Source organism: Ovis aries, chromosome 4 (genome assembly GCF_016772045.2).
Source record: "Ovis aries strain OAR_USU_Benz2616 breed Rambouillet chromosome 4, ARS-UI_Ramb_v3.0, whole genome shotgun sequence".
Taxonomy (NCBI): domain Eukaryota; kingdom Metazoa; phylum Chordata; class Mammalia; order Artiodactyla; family Bovidae; genus Ovis; species Ovis aries.
This window is the reverse complement of record NC_056057.1, coordinates 26,246,690-26,265,865: the sequence shown is the minus strand read 5'-3', so window position 1 is coordinate 26,265,865 and position 19,176 is coordinate 26,246,690. Positions and strand designations below refer to the sequence as shown.

General features: G+C 39.2%; 1 protein-coding gene across 1 annotated transcript in view; it reads right to left on the bottom strand.

Moving 5' to 3' along the window:
• Positions 1 to 19,176, bottom strand: part of TSPAN13 (tetraspanin 13) — a 38,376-nt gene that overhangs the window by 1,149 nt on the left and 18,051 nt on the right. The window contains exons 2-5 of the mRNA XM_004007771.5: positions 11,901 to 12,068; positions 10,853 to 10,933; positions 9,948 to 10,061; positions 7,087 to 7,200 (exon numbers count right to left, since the gene is read on the bottom strand). Of these exons, the coding sequence (XP_004007820.1) occupies positions 7,087 to 7,200; positions 9,948 to 10,061; positions 10,853 to 10,933; positions 11,901 to 12,068 (477 nt within the window). The remainder of the gene's footprint in view (positions 1 to 7,086; positions 7,201 to 9,947; positions 10,062 to 10,852; positions 10,934 to 11,900; positions 12,069 to 19,176) is intronic.

The following is a 19,176-nucleotide window of genomic DNA, read 5'->3' as shown; positions in this document are numbered from 1 at the left end:
ATTGTTTGTTCAAAGAGGAAGAGATTTCTTTTTAAAATGTAGTAAGTAACCCAAATTCATTGCCCTAAGAAAAACTGAACACTAGGGTAGGCCAACTAATGGCGCTCTGAGCTTGTCCACACCATAATCCTCAGAACCTGTGAGCATGCTATCTTACACCATAATAGGGACACTGCAGACATGACTGCGTTAAAGCTCATGAGATAAAGAGATCACGAGAGTGAACTCTGTGATGTAATCACAAGGGTCCTTGAAAGAGGGAAGCAGGAAGGACAAAAACCAGAGACAGAGCCAAGACAGCTCAAAGGCAATGTGACAACAGAGGCATTAGCAAGGAGAGTCAGAAGACGCCATGCTGCTAGCTTTGAAGATGGAAAAATGTCAATTTGGAATCGAGCCAAGGAGCGCAGGCAGCCTCTAGAAGGTAGAAAAGGCAAGGAAACACGTCTCTCCTAGAGCTTCCAGAAACAGTCTCTACTTTAAGCTTCTGATCTCCAGAAGTTTAAGACAGTAAATCTGTGTTGCTTTAAGCTACTACAAGTGTGATTACTTATTAGAGTGCAAAAGGAAGCAAATACAAACACTAACTTGTCTTAATAGCTAAAATATCATATGTTTTGCTAATTCAAACTAAGTTCAGTGAAAATTAAGCAATAACAAAAACCCTGCAATAAATACATTTTCCAACACAGATCATAAAAAATGTAATTCCTACCTCTCCAAAGGTGGGGAGATGTATACTTTCAGAAAAGTAATTAAACAGTGATTGTCACATTTCCCTCACCATGTTCACTAATGAGATAGCCAATAGAACCTATCATTTTTTTAAATAAGAAATGTGTTCATTCTGGTGGTCCTGCTACCTCAAAGCTGATTTATTTAAAATACTTAAAAATTCTTAGACAAAATTTAATGAAACAAAATGAAATTCAAATTATATTTCCATATTTCAGACCTAGGCCAACTTTTAATCTAAATTTTGTCTGTTTGACTTCATAACTACTCATTAGCTATTGAAACTCGGAGAAGGCAACGGCAACCCACTCCAGTACTCTTGGCTGGAAAGTCCCATGGACGGAGGAGCCTTGTGGGCTGCAGTCCATGGGGTCGCGAAGAGTCGGACACAACTGAGTGACTTCCCTTTCACTTTTCACTTTCATGCATTGGAGAAGGAAATGGCAACCCACTTTAGTGTTCTTGCCTGGGGAATCCCAGGGACGGGGGAGCCTGGTGGGCTGTCGTCTATGGGGTTGCACAGAGTCGGACATGACTGAAGTGACTTAGCAGCAGCAGCAGCAGCTGTTGAAACTACCTCTAGACAACAGTGGTAAATCCAAAATTTTCTCCATTTACCACAGTAATAATTCCCGAGTTACTGTAAAACTCATGACTGGCAGAGGAGTTCCCTGATGGCCTAGTGGTTAGGATTCCGGGCTTTCACTGTCATAGCCTGGGTTCAATACTTGGTCGGAGAACTGAGATCCCACAAGCTGTAAGGCATGGCCAAGGAAAAAATAAAAAAAGGAAATTCATGACTGGCAATGCTTATATAGTTGTTACAACATCTAAGGATGTAGGGGCTGCTGGTTTGAGAGGTGAACCAAGGAAAGATAAGTCTAATTTAGGAAATAGCAACCCACTCCAGTACTCTTGCCTGGAGAGTCCCAGGGACAGGGGAGCCTGGTGGGCTGCCGTCTATGGCGTCGCACAGAGTCGGACACGACTGAAGTGACTTAGCAGCAGCAGCAGCAAAGGAAGTAGAAAGTCTGGTTTGGAGTCTGTATGACGAGGCAGGGATGGGGGGAATTTACTTAAACATACAAAGAGTACTTTGTGTCTAGCTCAGTTCTTCACACTTCACAAATTCATACCATTTGATGAAAAACTCTATATGATAGGAATTGTCATTGTCCTCATTTTACCAATGAGGGAACTGAGGCATGGAGAGGTTAAATAACTATAACAATCACCCTGGTCATGAGTGCTAGAGCCAGGGTTCAAATCTGGGGTCCATGCATCTAATTATTTTGTTGCTTGAGAGAAGAAATCTGATGTGGTACTGGCCATTCTCAGGCTAACAACATTCCATCTGCCATTTCAGCCACACTCATATTACAGGACTGAAATCGTTTCACACAGAGTAACTTCTCCACCACCCCTCAACCTGCCCGACCATCATTTCCCTGCCCCTGTCTCAGAACCATGGGCACACAGGGAACTTCTGGTTAGTTTTGAGATTGTTAAATACTGTTATTATCAACCCAGGATACAAGCTGATAGTGCAAGTTACAGTCCTTAGGGGAAATAGGGCCATCAAGTAAATTAAATACTCATAACCTGGAGCCATATTCTATCAAAGTTTAATTCCTCCAATTCAACTGTGACAAAACGAGACCACCTCTTTTGTGTGTCCCACTGCCAAACCACCATCTCCTTGCAACCAGGGAGAGCATGACAGGTAGGTCATGCCTAGAGTACAGAAAGATCCAAGTTGTATACTGGATTTTTAGATTACAAAGGTGCTCATGATTTAAAGATTTTCAATGGTAACTTTGACTAGACCTGATCATGAACTCTGCTGATTCTAGAACCTATACCCAGGACATGGTAGGTCACCAAAGTACAATTTTATAAAATGTCTATGTAGAGTGTGTAACAAGTGTGTCCTTTGCTATTTATTTTTATATTTATTAAATGTAGAAAGATGTAACATAATATACCAAATTATTAATGTTGATGATTTGAGTAGGTAACTTCAGGTAGTAGATCCAGTCTTTCAGCTTCACAATTTTCTGTATTTTCTAAAAGTTTCTACAAAGCATATGCGCTAACTTTTAAAACTTTTTTTTTAAATTTTAAATCAATGTTTCTTTGATGGTTTAAATTTATTTTCATGTGTTACAAAATAGTTCAAACGAACTCTTTCTATTTCTTCTATGATAAGAAATCATCAGCTAGTTAGACTCATCCCTTCAAGTTCTGAGAATTGCTGATTCTGTGAAATACTGAATAAAAATTTAAAAAGAGAAAGTGTATACACCCAAAAAAATATCAGATTGGATAGAATGTTATTAAAATCTCTAGTTAGGTTTCAAAAGGAATTGGTGTATAAAATATAAAGAAGGATTCCATGAAAGAACACTTGCAAAATCTAAGACCCAAGAGTTTATACTCTTAAATGATTAGTATTTTAAAAAAACCGTGGGGGCTGGGAGGAATGAACAGAGCACAGAGGGTCTTTAGGGCAGTGAACATACTCTGTATGATACCACAGCAACGGATATATTTGTCTGAACTCATAGATCGTACAACAGCAAAAGTGAACCTTAACGGAGGTGATGGACTTGGAGTGGTTACGACGTGCCAGTGTGGGTTAAGCATGACAAATGCAGCGTCTGGTGAGCAGTCATGATAGTGGGGGAGGCTGTGCATGGGCGGGAGCGGGGAGGGCGATCCTGGACATCTTTGTTCCGTACTCAGTATCATTGTGAACTTAACTGCTCTAAAAATACAATCCTCTTTAAAAAAATATGCATAGCTGAAGCAGCGTGACCTGATGAGAAGAAAATGGAGCTGCTCAAAAGGACTAAATTCTCAAAATATATCCCAGATATAAAAAAGAAACCACGTGGCCATTGACTCTGGCTAAGGAAGCATATTCAAATTGGTCATTCTGATATTTTTACCATCTATATTTTCAAGTTTTTATGACAAAAATCCGATTTTCTTTTAAAGGAAAGATAGGAAATGTGTACAGAATTGTTTTCAAGTGGTATATGAATTTTCTTGGATCGATGCCATGACCAACCCAGAAGTAAGATGGCTCTTTCCTGAGAAAAACTAAAATGAGAAAATGCTTAGATTAGAAAGGGATGTTAGGGGAAACTTCCTTAAAAAAGTGACTACTGAGCTTGGTCTTTATCTCCACTTTGATCATTATAGCTAAGAGTGGACTTTTCATTCTTGAAGGGAAACAAAAATTGAGTTAGAATAAAGTATGTAAAACACACACACATACATGTATATAATGTGCTATCTATATTAATTACACATTTTATACATATGTATATATACATTATATGCATAAATGCAATACATGTCACACACAATTAAAATGAGATCTAATGTGTAACATGGTGACTGTAGTTGATAATACCATATTGTACAATTGAAATTGGCTGACAGAGTAGAATTTAAATGTTCTCACCAAAAAAAAATAGGTAAATGTTAATTAAATTGATGGGGGAATCTTTTCACATGTATAGTGTAGTGTAGTAGCGTTATGTCGCTCAGTTGTGTCCGACTCTTTGTGATTCCATGGGTTGTAGCCCGCCAGCTTCCTCTGTCTTGGGGATCAAACTCAGGTCTCCTGCATTGCAGGCAGATTCTTTTACCATCTGAGCTACAAAGAAGAGCTTCCACATGTATACATCCATCAAATCATCATGATGCACACTTTAAATACCTTACAATTTTGTCTATTATACCTCAATAAAACTGAGATAAAAAATAAAAATAAAATAATGAAATAAAACTGAGATATATGTATGTATTTTTATATTTAGTTGTACAGAGAGAAACAAACTTCTAGGCCCAAGATGAAGCTGCTATAATATTATCCAGGGTGCCACATCAGCGAGTAAAAATACCTGGGTAACTTCTGTGTCCCTGTAAACTCTCCGCTTCACCAAAAGTGCAGCATATTCGGCCAGCCAATCCCCAAAGGCCAAGCCAACTCTAGACCTTCTCCTCCCAAACAAGACTGACTCTCTGGCCCCAGCTAACGAGATATTTTCTATTATTCTCTTCCTTATTCTTCATCCTATAAAAGCTCCTTGCCTTCTGCCTTATTCTGCAGTTCTCCAAAAGAAGACTTTCCACAAAGCATTAAAGTGTGTTCGTATCACCTATACTGTCTACTTTCACCATTTTTAACATATATAATCAAAATGAGAAAGGCCTTTCTAAACATACAAATCAACTGGGTAAACCACATAGGTAAAAGCAATAAACTAACTATGTAAAAGTAACATCTATGGTTTTATTTAAAAGTCATAAAAAAGTGAAGTCAATGCCCAAGAAATTGCAAGCATAACAAGAAGCCAAGCAGAGTGACAGACAAGAGGAAGAGGGGATGGGAGGGAAGGGAGGAAAGAAAAGCAAAACAGACAGCCTTCTGTGTGGCTGGTGAGCCCCAGCCCTGGGCCCTCCTTTCTAGACACTTTCTGGGCCCTGCGGCCCGCTCTCATCTTTTAAAAAATTTCCCCTTTTTGGCATAGACTGAGTGACAGGGGATCCAAAGGGCCTTGACCGAGACAGACTTTAGGCAGGCAACTGACAGACTTTAGGCAAATGCCAGTGGGCCAGAAACACATGAACTTATTTTCAAATTCACTAGTCACATTTCCAAAAGAGCAAGCAAACTGTAATACTATTTACACCTATTAAACTGGCAAGTATCTTTTAAGATAAAAATATCAAGAATTAGTGCTTAAAGCAGAAGTTGGTAGAATCTCCCCCAAATGGCCATTTGGCAATATTTATCAAACTCTTTTAAAATGCCCACATACTGAATGTCTCATAGTTTACTTTTGGAGGTGTACTCAAAGAAAAAAGCTAGAGAATACAGATAAAAAATTACATACAAGGAAGTTAACTATGGAATTACTTATTATAGGGACACACTGAAGGGGAAATTAAATATCCAAGAAATTAAATGACAGAGTGAACTTCAAACATACAAAACAGTTAATATTTTTCTGATTTTCTTTTAAAGATAAATGCTTATTCTTACAATAGCCTACCATATATTTCTATAGTTATGTGCACAATCTCACCTAACAGCATTACTCTATACATATTATTCTATTATATGTCTACAATAGGGGAGTAACAAAAACAATTAACACAGCAATCATTGGGGTCCCAGCATCTTTTTTTAAGCGGGCATAATATGTACAATTTACTCATGTCTACAAACCAGCAGCTAAACACACAGCACCTGCCATATATCAGGCATTATTCTAAATATTGCAAGCTTTATTAATATATATACTAGCTCCTTTAAGTATCACAACAACTCTATGAAATAGGGGCTTTCCGTTATTATGCCTGTTTGTAAAGATGAAGAAACAGAAGCACAGAAAGAGAAAGTTACTTGCCCAAGGTCAAACCTACTTACCCTGCTTAGCTAGTAAGCAGGGAAAGTAGGTTTCTAACCACACAGTGCATTGTTTAACTAGTGGCTCTTGTCTAGTAAACTCAAATTTAGCCAGCTCCTTATTGGAAAACACAAGCTGGCCCAAAGGTCCACTGTTACAAACAATAAACATTCTTGTGTATCCATTTTACAGAGTTATAGGAACATCTCCATGAAATAAAGCACTGCAGGCAGAATTTATGAATTAAAGAAAAAATTTAATTTGAATATGTATTGACAATTCAGATGCATCAAAAATGTCCATGGTTATCAAGCATTCAACAAAAATAATGAGGAATTCTGCATTCCTCAAAAATTACCAAAATAATATGCATGTGGTTTTGCTTAGATATATGTCAATATAATAATACAATAATATAATATAAATATTATATAGATAAGAAATTAATAACTGTGGTTACTTACAGATTTTAGAAGGCTAGGAACAAAGGGGAGTGAGGGATGGAGTTGGAAGGTAATTTTCCAAAGTAAACCTTTATGTAAACATATGTGGGTATACTACACATTAACAGATATATTAAACAATGTGAAGGTGCTACCTATGCCAAAATTATATTTAAAGTTATAATTTATCATACAACTCTAGAAATAGAAGAGACCCTAGAGATGACTCAGTCTAGTCTCTTCATCTGTTTATTTTATTTTACATAATTTAATGATCAAGCATTTCCTTAAAAAGGAAGCTCTATCTTCTGATTTCAAGCCAGGGGTCCTCCTATTGCAATATTAGTTCTCAGTGAAAACATCCATCAATACGTTCCAAAAGTTCACTGCCATGCTAAGGCAAAAAGCCACGCCCTCATGCCCTAGAAAACAGAAATCCCTGTTTGTCCCTGTGACAAAGATACTGAGTTATGTGCACATACCTCTGTAAAACTGAAGAAGAGGCCAATGCCACCGACAAATCTCAAAACCTCTCCCGCATATCTTCCTATTATTGGAGCACAGGGTGAGCAGGGGTGGCTGCTTTTCACACAGCTCTGCATCAATTTAAAAAAAAAAAAAAAAACTTGTATTGAAAAGTACATTTATAATGAGAAAGTTTAAAAAAAACATAAAAATTAGTGTCTGGAATATCATATCCAATTGGAGACCATTCTTCTTTAGCAGTGTCCAAAGTGGTTTTAGAAAAGGCAAAGGAACCAGCGATCAAATGGCCAACATCCGCTGGATCATGGAAAAAGCAAAAAAGTTCCAGAAAAACATCTATTTCTGCTTTATTGACTATGCCAAAGCCTCTGACTGTGCGGATCACAATAAACTGGAAAATTCTGAAAGAGATGGGAATACTAGACCACCTGACCTGCCTCTTGAGAAACCTATATGCAGGTCAGGAAGCAACAGTTAGAACTGGACATGAAACAACAGACTGGTTCCAAACAGGAAAAGGAGTACGTCAAGGCTGTATATTGTCACCCTGCTTATTAAACTTATATGCAGAGTACATCATGAGAAACATTGGGCTGGAAGAAGCACAAGCTGGAATCAAGATTGCCGGGAGAAATCTCAATAACCTCAGATATGCAGATGACACCACCCTTATGGCAGAAAGTGAAGAGGAACTAAAAGCCTCTTGATGAAAGTGAAAGTAGAGAGTGAAAAAGTTGGTTTAAAGCTCAACATTCAGAAAACGAAGATCATGGCAACTGGTCCCATCACTCCATGGGAAATAGATGGGAAAACAGTGGAAACAGTGTCAGACTTTATTTTTTTGGGCTCCAAAATCACTGCAGATGGTGACTGCAGCCATGAAATTAAAAGACATTTACTCCTTGGGAGAAAAGTTATGACCAACCTAGATAGCATATTCAAAAGCAGAGACATTACTTTGCCGACTAAGGTCCGTCTAGTCAAGGCTATGGTTTTCCAGTGGTCATGCGTGGATATGAGAGTTGGACTGTGAAGAAATCTGAATGCCGAAGAATTGATGCTTTTGAACTGTGGTATTGGAGAAGACTCTTGAGAGTCCCTTGGACTGAAAGGAGATCCAACCAGTCCATTCTGAAGGAGATCAGCCCTGGGTATTCTTTGGAAGGAAGGATGCTAAAGCTGAAACTCCAATACTTTGGCCACCTCATGCAAAGAGTTGACTCATTGGAAAAGACTCTGATGCTGGGAGGGATTTGGGGCAGGAGGAGAAGGGGACGACAGAGGATGAGATGGCTGGATGGCATCACTGACTCGATGGACGTGAGTTTGAGTGAACTCAGGGAGTTGGTGATGGACAGGGAGGCCTGGCATGCTGCGATTCACGGGGTCGCAAAGAGTCGGACACGACTGAGCGACTGAACTGAACTGAACTGAAAATCCTAAGCTGGCTCCTAAGATACCCCATCCCTGAATAATCACCCCTGGAGACTGGATAGAATTTGTGAATATGATGGGTCCTCTCTCCCATGTTTATGTGGCATTACATAAGTCACTGTCTTCATAAAACGAAGCTCTGTTGTGAGATGGCTGTATAGTTAAGACCTGACGGCAGCTTCCAGGAGCTAGGAGACACCAGCAAGAAAATGGAACTTCAGTCCTACAACCACCAGAAGCTGAATTTGGCCCATGATAGCTTCATAGGAGACTCCAAACCTCAGATGAAACTGCAGCCCTGGCTGACACTTCATTCCGGTGAGATCCTGAGCACAGGACCCAGTCAAGCCAAGCCCAGACTCCTGACTTAGGAAAACTAAGGTAATAAATGGATGTTGTTTTAACCACTAAAATTGCAATAACGTAATACACAGCAATAGAAAACTATGAATCCCACAAAGGAGGCCTCAGTGAGGGGATATCCAGCTCAGGGCTCAGCAAGGGGGTAATAGAAGTTTCCCCAAAACATAAACACATCTGACTACCAGGAGAGCCAAGCTCCAAGTCTATCCCCATAAAGGACTGGGTTGGACCTGCAAGGTCAGGAGTTAGGCATGATCAACAGAATGGCTCTAATTGGTCCATTGCTAGCTTAGCTTTCAGACAGAAAGGGCATGAAGTTGTGATGGGGAGGAGGGGAGAGAGGAAAGAGGATGGTTCCATGTGTTCTCCACCCTGGGGATATATAGCTGGTTGACAAGCCCAATTTAATACAGACGACTCTCTTCCTCCCCCCGCAATAGGCTTCCAAACGAAGACATTTACTCGCTAACCTTTCGCAACTTGTTCTGGGAGGAGCTGAATGGGAAGGAATTAGAGGCAAAGAACCCAAATCATCTTTGGTGTCTGTGGGATATTCAGGACCCTCAGGAATGGATACTTGAGAACAGACAATCAATACAATAGTGTTCATAGAATGGAACACTGGTATATAAAAACGTTTTTTAAGTACAATTCAGCACCAGAAGTCCATGTCTTCCATGTTAACCATTATTTATCTGTATGTGCTAGTGTGAAAGTCGCTCAGTCATGTCCGACTCTTTGAGACCCCATGGATAGTCTATGGAATTCTCTAGGCGAGAATACTGGAGTGGGTAGCAGTTCCCTTCTCCAGGGGATCCTCCCAAACCAGGGATTGAACCCAGGTCTCCCACATTGCAGGCAGATTCTTCACCAGCTGAGCCATCAAGGAAGCCCAAGAATATTGGAGTGGGTAGTCTATCCATTCTTCAGGGGATCTTCCTGCCCTAGGAATCGAACCGGGGTCTCCTGCATTGCAGACAGATTCTTTACCAGGTGAGCTACCAGGGAAGCCCATCTGTATGCAATATGTCTCCAAAAATGTTTTATACTTTGTACTTACTGCCAGACAGGTGTCATTTGGGTTAAAACTTCGGAACCCACAGCAGTTTAAATTTCTCTGGATGTCATTCCGAGCACTTGCTGTATTGTTCCAACCAACTTCCAGGAGCTGAGCCTAGAAAAACGCATTTAACATATACATTAAAATACGGGACATCCCTGGTGGTCCAGCGGTTAAGACTCTGTGCTTCCACTGCAAGGGGTACACGTTTAATCCCTGGTTGGGGAAGACCCCACCTGCCACACAGAGTGGCCATCAATAAATAAAAAAAATGTGTTACCCCTGCATAAAATATATAAAACTGGGGCCTACAACTCTTAATACTGTGTATACCTAAAACAAATACTCTTTATAAGACCATCAAAACTTTTCGAAGGGTTATACCTCAATCTGCAACAAAAAGAAGGCACCATTGCTATCTCAAGAATAAAAATTCATGTTCACGTGCAGTTTCAAAGAAGCACTTGGTTCAAAGTTCCCAGAATATAGCAAGACAAATTTTCCATTGCCCCAAAACTGAGACCCATATTCTTCAAACTAATTAATGTTTGAAAAGAATAATTGCCAGAATGAAACTGCAAACATTCTGGAGCACATGTTTCATTGCATACTGGCAGGGAAAGACTGGGTGAACATCCATTAGCAAGAGCACTTTTAGACCCTGTGAGGGCAAAATTCTACTTCAAAGATGCAAAAAATAGCAACATCTGATGTTGTAGGGCTCAAATCAGCCCCATGAAGGCAGTCAGGCACAAAAGACTTCGACTATATAGAGGGAAATGGCATTCTGAACAAGAAATTATTTTATATTCCAATCATTCCTCCCGCCTCCCTCTTTTTCCCATACTATGTGGTACAATAAAGCAGAAAGAAAAAAAAAAAAAAGAAAAAAAACCTTTGCTTACCTGTTGCTCCTGGTTCAGGGCTAAACAAGCACATGATACCGAAAACTGGACAATAAATACAAGCAAGAGAATAATCATGTACTGAGAAGCAAAGTTAAGTATATTTCTGGAAATATTTAGAATAACATAAAACAGAGGTACTAACAGCTTCATGAGGCACTAAAAGGAAGCCACCTAGAAAATAGAACAAGGGCACTTGAGAAACTTCAAAAAGAATACATGTAATTTTTATCTTGATAAAACACTGTAGGTATAATTACATAAAAAAATACTAACTACAGTAATTATTTAAAGGCTTTCTGTCATAGAGAACAGACTTGTGCTGCCAAGGGGAAGGGGAGTACAAAGGGATGGCTTTGGAGTTTGGGATTAGCAGATGCAAGCTGTTACATATATAAGAGTGGATAAACAAGGTCCTACTGTATAGTACAGGGAGTTATATTCGATATCCTGTGATAAGCCATAATGGAAAAGAATGTGGAAAAAAATACATATGATATGTGTATAACTGAGTCACTTTGCTGTACAGCAGAAATTAAACACAATGTTTAAATCAACTATACTTCAATGACATTAAAAATAAATAATAGCTGATCCACTGTAATTTCATTTAGATTAAAATAAAAATTGTCACATAGAAAAAGCAGGAAGTAAGTATAGATAAATATATGCAAGCTTTCCAAATACGGAGTCTTAAAAAAATCACTGAGAAATTCTCAACCTAATATTAAAGACTTGGAAAGGACCTAGAGGCCACTGAATCAGTTAAATGTAATGCTGAATTTGCAACATACACATAGGACGATACTAAACTTGCAGAATACATTCTTCATGATGTGAAAAGAAGAGAGCATATGTAAACATACAGTAACTTAACTAAGAAATGTTCCTAATATTGGTTGAGCAAATACACACAATGCTTGCCAGGAGCTGCTGTCTGACAATTCATCTCCTGATGGTAATTTTAAGTTAGAGTTATAAAAAGAGTAATCAACAAGGTAAAAACAAACCCAGTGGGGGTAAAACTCCCAGTTGTAAAAAAGGATACAAAAAAAAGCAACACCTGATGGTGTTTCACAGCTCCAATCAGCCCCACTAACGCGATCAGGAACAAGAAGATGCCAACGGCGATGACCACGCCGACCACACGGAGACTGGAAATCAGCCCAAAGCCGATGCCCCATGCAGCAATTCCAATCAGAAGCAGGCTAACCAACTGCAAAAATCACCACAAAGGGCAGTGAGGCGGGAGGGGAAGGGGCAGGGAAAAGAAAGAGGAAAACTGCCAACTTATATATTAATATCAAGGACATCCTTCAAGCACCTGCTTAGTAGCTTACAAATGATTGCTAACACTTGATACTAGAATACACATGTGATCTCATCATAGTGTTGTTTTAACAAGTATTAATCCTCAGACCCGCTTTTAAAAAATAATCATCTATATAGTGTGGGGCCTCAGAGGCCATCTGGTTTACTAAACCTAAATGATTTCTTCTTAAGCTTTTGAACTAATAGCATATTTAAAACTGCTAGACACCAATATATCTCAGTCTAACACACTAGGTTCCTCATGTGGAAATCACATATCTTTCTTTCAAAGCCCAGAACAAGTGAACTTCTCTGGGGTGTCTTCCTAAGTCCCCAACAAACCAAATTCATTTCTCAATTCTCTGAGCAATCTCTGTTCTTCAAATGTGGTTCTACTCTCTTCATCATATTAACACTCTGATTCTAAGCTTATCTCTCATAGGGGTCTATGAACAACTTAGAGACCCCATCTTTTCACCTCTCTGTATTGCCCACACCTATCACAGAACTTGACCCTTGGAACAGCCAAAAATATCTTGCAGAACTGTCACTGAAATGGATTGCTTTAGATACCATTATCTTTTCCATTAGCATTCAAATATAGAGAGAAACTATTAAAACTTTTAGGACGAATAGAGTGTTAAGAGATTTTAGCTACATTACTTAAACATGGCATTCTGAGTAAGAAGAAATTATTTTACATCCAAACCATTTAATTTGTATTATAAAACAAAGTCAAGTGTAAGAGGTAAACACGTGCCTCAATCGGTCATTACCACTCAAAGTTACAGCTACTTCTTTAAAATAACACTTAAATAGCATGTCATATTAAGATTATAATCAACTGATAGAAGACACAGCTTCAGTAGGTATGTGGGAAGGGTGGGGATGGGGGTGGAACAGGAAAGAGACAGGATCTTCAAGTCAATCAAGTGTTAACCATTTCCTGGAGCAACTTGACAGTTTTTAATACCCTGCTGGGAGAAATAGAAGTATGTAAAATAAACTTTCTAGCACCACTTTGCAGAGAAGGCAATGGCACCCCACTCCAGTACTCTTGCCTGGAAAATCCCATGGACAGAGGAGCCTGGAAGGCTGTAGTCCATGGGGTCGCTGAGGGTCGGACATGACTGAGCGACTTTACTTTCACTTTTCACTTTGATGCATTGGAGAAGGAAATGGCAACCCACTCCAGTGTTCTTGCCTGAAGAATTCCAGGGACAGGGTAGCCTGGTGGGCTGCCGTCCATGGGATCACAGAGTCAGACACGACTGAAGTGACTTAGCAGCAGCACCACCACCACTTTGAGGCCTAATAAATTTTGTCTTGAAATACAAAATAAGTCAATACTCATTCAAATGATTCTTTACTGAAACGTATACTTTTTTATACATGTAGTTGTTTATCAGACACAAATTTTAAATGTCTTGGTACATAAAAATTCTTAACATGTATAGACATATGAGTAAAATGGCTAAATAACAGCATCTGTTTGTATTTTTATCCACTTATGATAAAGCAGTAAAACTTAGAACAAAAGCAACCATCTGTAGCACGACAGGCCCGAGTTACGGAGTTACATGGACCTGGTGGTCTCCACTGCATACACACAGGAAGCTTTTGTTTTCAGAGGGAGACGAAGAGGAAAAACTTCTCACAAACACTAATTTTCTCAACTGCTGCTTCTCAGCAGATCCGTCTGCGTCTGACTCTCTTACCACCTCATTCCGCAGCCTTCTCAAACTTCAGACTCTCTTGGATGGACAAAAAGTCCTCGGCCCCATCACAAGTGAGCTTATTTCTGACTTTGTTGTATCCAAATATAACACATTTCCTTTCACGAGGTGTGAAAGGCAGAAGCCTGGAGGAGGTGTCAAGGAAGGAGAGGGCGATGCTGCTGGAGGGGCCTCGCCTCCATGAGGGGAGAGGGCGACGCTTAGCATCCTCACCGCATGGTGGGTAGAAACACTGAAGATGGTCCACATGCTCAACACATCAGACTGACCTGCTGTATGGGTCAGGGTTCTCCAGAGAAACAGAACCAAGAAGATACATACTGAGAGAGAGACAGAGGAGATTTATTACAAGGAATGGGCTTATGTAACTGTGGGGGCTAGAAAGTCCCCAACGTGCAGGGCAGGATAACAGCCTGGAAATTCTGGAAGGATTTCTATGATGCCATTTTCAGACAAAATCCCTTCTCCTTTAGGAAACCCAGTTCTTGTTCTTGATGCTTTCATGTTTCATATTGTACATGAGGCCCACAATTACTGAAAGTCAACTGAGTGTAAATGTTAATCACCTCTAAAAAATACCTTCAGAGCAACATCTAGACGGATGTCTGAAAAAAACACCTTGCAATCACAGAACAGCCAAGTTTTCTGTAAAATTAACCAGCACTCGCCAGCTTCAAGTCCTGAGTGTGATGCCTGTTTATTTAATTAAATTTAGGGGCAGGACATTTACTCTGTATTTCTTTGAGTTTTCGGGCCAAAAAGATCGGAATCATGAAAAATATGATACATAAAATTCTTCTAATCCATAGTTTTGAAGAATCCTTTTGGGAATCATCCCAAATCCTTAATGATATTAATGAAATTCTTGCCACAAGTTAAATATTCATCAACAAATGCTTGGTGCCCACTATATACTGGAAGCCAGAGACTTGCCATCTGGCTTTGTGGAACACACGGGCTCTGCCATAATTATTCAATCAAAACACAAAAGCAGCAACTGATAATCCATAAATCAAAGAGCAGGCTTGTGCTCCAATGACACCTCATTTACAGGTACTGAAACTTAAATTCATATAATTTTCATGTGGACCAAAATATTCTTCCCTTGATTTTTTCCAACCATTTAAAAATGTAAAAACTTAACTTTATTGAGGCTTTCAAGGCCTAAGTCAAAGATCTCTCTTGGTAAATGTCACATAGCACTTGAAAATATGTGGGTTATTTTCAAACATCTTTTGATATTGATTTCTAACATAATTACACAATGATAAAAGAATAGACTCCATATGAGTTCAAAACCTTTAGGCCATGAAGTCTTTGCACCTTGTTTTATGTCCCTGGATATATTCCAGCGTCTCTTGGCTTATAGTCTATGGGAACTTAAAATAGAATCTACATCCTGCTATTGTGTGAAAAACCTTACTTATGTTGAATTGGGTCATAGAGGTTTTCAAGTCTACTATCTCCTTCTATGTTTCTGTCTATTCATGCTATTAGCTTTTGAGAGTTTGATACTGAAACTCCAACTAAAACAATCTTAATTTATCTACTTAAACTGTAATACATAATGGAACTATATGTAACATTGTTCTGTATTTTCCAAGTCTCCTGTAAATGTGTTATCATACTTTCATAATAATTTAAAAACTAGAAAGAAAGAAGAAAAACATTTTTAATAAAATAACAATGTACAATCATTCTTCTTCGACAGATTGTGCAATAACAAGCAATGGAATGGATGTGACTCATGGGCTGCAGCTTGCTGACTTTCATTCTAGAATTCAACATAGGAGAGAAGGAAAAAAATCACAATGGTACAGACCATTGCTATGTCAGAGATATTTTACAAGGTGGGCCAGAATATAGAATAATCAACAAACAACAAAAAAATCCAGATAGATAGAATAAGCCAAAGATTGCAAAGAAACAGTAAGGCAGCAGATAGTAGGCCGAAAAAAATGATCCCAACTGAATACTACCATATGAAGCAAAAGGAGGAATGTTATATCGTATGGCAAAAGATGTCACTAAGTTAAGGGTCTAAAAAGGAGAAACTTATCTTGGATTATCAGGTGGTGTCTAAACGTCATAACAAGCGTCTTTGTAAGAGAGAGGCATATATGTATAATTATGGCTGATTCACACTGTTGTATGGCAGAAACCAGCCCAGCACTGCAAAGCAATATTCCTCCTATTAAAAAATAACACACACACCCCCAAAAAAATAAGAGAGTGGCAGGAGATTAGAGAGACACAGAAAGGAGACAGCAATACAAAGACAGAGGCAAAGGGTAATGAGCTCACAAGCCAAGGAATGCTGGCCACCACCAGAAAAGAGAACAGGCAAGAAGGCAAGTAACAGATTCTCCCCTGGGGCTTCAGAGGGCGTGTAATCCTGTTGACTTTAAATATCAGGCCTCTCAAACCGTTAGAATAAATCTTTTGTTTTTAAGCCACCATGTTTGTCGTCATTTGTCACAGCAGGCCAGCAGCTCACACAAAACAATTCACACATTTGGAAACAAGCAAGTCAAGAACATCTGTTAAAGAAATCTGCCTGATATTTTATCACTAACATAATCTCCACCGGTAGAGCTGGAGTGAAGTATTTAGCTATCCCTGTCAGGACCCTCCCAACAAACCAAATCCTTTATTTAAAACAGCAGCATTTTAGCAATAGGAGAAAACTGTTCTCTGCTCTCTCAGCTACCCAACTTACAAGCTCATTAACAATGAGAATCTTTTGGCCTTTGAAAAATAAAATCAACAACTAAAAGGGGGTGGGGGTGGGGTGGGTAGAGCACTTTATCACTTCCATAAGAAGTTCTAACTCCCAAACTAGGCATTACGTGGTTACTGAATATATCATCTAGAACACTCACAAGCGTCTCTGCTCTGGTTTTTTTCCTCTAGATGTGTGCTCAGTCATGTCTGACTCTTTGCAACCCCATGGACTGTAGCCCATCAAGCTCCTCTGTCCATGGGATTCTCCAGGCAAGAATACTGGAGCGGGTAGCCATTCCCTTCTCCAGAGGATGCTTCCAACCCAGGGATCGAACCTGTGTCTCCTACGTCTCCTGCATTGGCAGGTGGATTCTTTACCACTGCACCACCTCAGCAGCCTTCTGTGGACCTCTCTGTCAAGATTATTCCTCACCAAGTTCACTCTGCTCTATCTCTAATATAGTTTTACTCTATCTTCATCACTGACACTAGGCACCTCTCCTTCAAAAACCTTTCAGAGGGTATATCAGTTTCCTATTATTGCTTTAACAAATTAGCACAAGCTTAGTGGCTTAAAACACCACAAAAGCACACTCTTATAATTCTAGAGGTCAGAAGTCCAACATGGGTCTTACTAAGCTAAAATATTGGTGGTAACACTTCATTCCTTCTGGAATCTCTAGGGAGGAATCCATTTCTTCACCTTTTTCAGATTTTTTTTTTTAAGTGACAACTTTTAATTCACTTTTGCTTCAAAGTTGTCTTTAAAACTAAGCACACAGAGAAACAAAGCCTAGAAATGAACGAGCTGTGTGTTCACAGAAATAAAAACACCACACGGTATGTGCTAGTAGGTTTGCTCTGAAGACAAAGAATGGAAATCACAAGATCAAGTAGCTATCTTACGAAGTTCTAAGAAAAAAAGATTATTCTATATTCAAATGCAAGTTTAAATATTTCCTCTTCAGCTGCCGTTCTAGCAAAACCAATGTGGCAGCACAAAAGAAAAAGAAAGAAAAAAGAAAAAACAAAGAAAGAAACAAAACATAAAAACACACATTAGCATCAAAGGTCAACACAAGGTCAAAGGTGAGAGTTCAAGCATCATAGAAGCTGAAGAGAAAGGGATTCCAGAAGCCAGGGATTCTAGAACTTCAGACAGGGATTCTGAACTTCTTGGCCTGTATATTCTCTCCTTCCATCTTCAAAGCCAGCTGTGCTGTATCTTCAAATTTCTCAGACTGCAACTTGCTTCTCTAAGTATATCACATTCTTTGAGTATAAGCCACCTACAACCCTCTTATACAGACCTTTGTGATTACATAGGGCTCCCCCAGGTAATCTAGGATAATCATTCCATCTCAATATGCTTAATTTAATCACATCTTCAAAGCCTCTTTTGTTATATAAGGCCACATAGTCACAGGTTCTAAGGATGAGGATGTGTACCTTGAGGGGAGAGGAGTATCAGCCTACCACAGAGGGTTCTGGGAACAGGGGCAACTGAGTTACCCACATAACTGAATCCTTCCTGCTACACATGATTTAAAATATCAAAAAGAGCCTTCACATTTTATTTAAATATATAGCTGACTGCTGAGAAACTATGGGAAATTCCCACAGGCCAGAAAGGAAAGGAGAACTGAAAAGCAGAATAGCAAGCATACAACTGGCGCAACGGGGCCATGAGAAGGTGGACAGGAAGGCCCAGATCAGAACATCACTAAAGGGAAGGACTTGGGCTTTAAACCAGGCAGACATGAGAAGTGGAACTAAGACCCAGGTTTGTCCAGACCTCCAGAGCGCTGTATTTTCAGTATAAAAGGTCACAGAAAAATTACACCACCACCCTCAGGGAGACAGTAAAAATTTTTGAACCTCTTCAAAATCTGCAAGAAAGAGAAACTCCAAGCCTACCATGCCTACGTTTGAAGGCTAAATGTACATCATCCAGGAACGCAGGAATCTTCAAGCCCAGCCATTCACAGGAAAGCAGATCACAGGCAGTGACGGCATTTAGAGGAGGAAAGTCAAGAAAGCAAATTCAAAATGACTCAGGAGGGACACTTGAATCTCAGCCTTTACACCATTCCCCAAAAAAATACATAAATAAAACTTTGTTGTCAATCAAAACTCACAAAACATGTAAGAAAAAAAATTCTATCACGAGAGATGCAACAGACACAGCAATAGGCAAAGAATTAGAGCTCCAAAGAACTTGAGGTAATAGGCCCAACTGAATGAGATTGAAATTCATACGTTTAAACTACCTAAATAAATAAAAGAAGGAATAAAAACAATATGGGAAAAACAAAGCTCTATTTAAAAATGCAGACTTAAAAAAGAGCCAGACAGAGCAATCTAAAGAAAGCAGAAAGAAGTGAAACATACCATAGGAAGGATAAGTAAAGCTTCATTAAAAAAGAAAAACTGACATGCCTTCAACACATTGTTTTTTAAGAAAAAGAACAAGAGTAAGTTCCTCCAAATTTCCTTAACTGAAAAGAACAGCTATCAAAAAACCAAAGTAAAAATCATACTCAATGGAAAAAC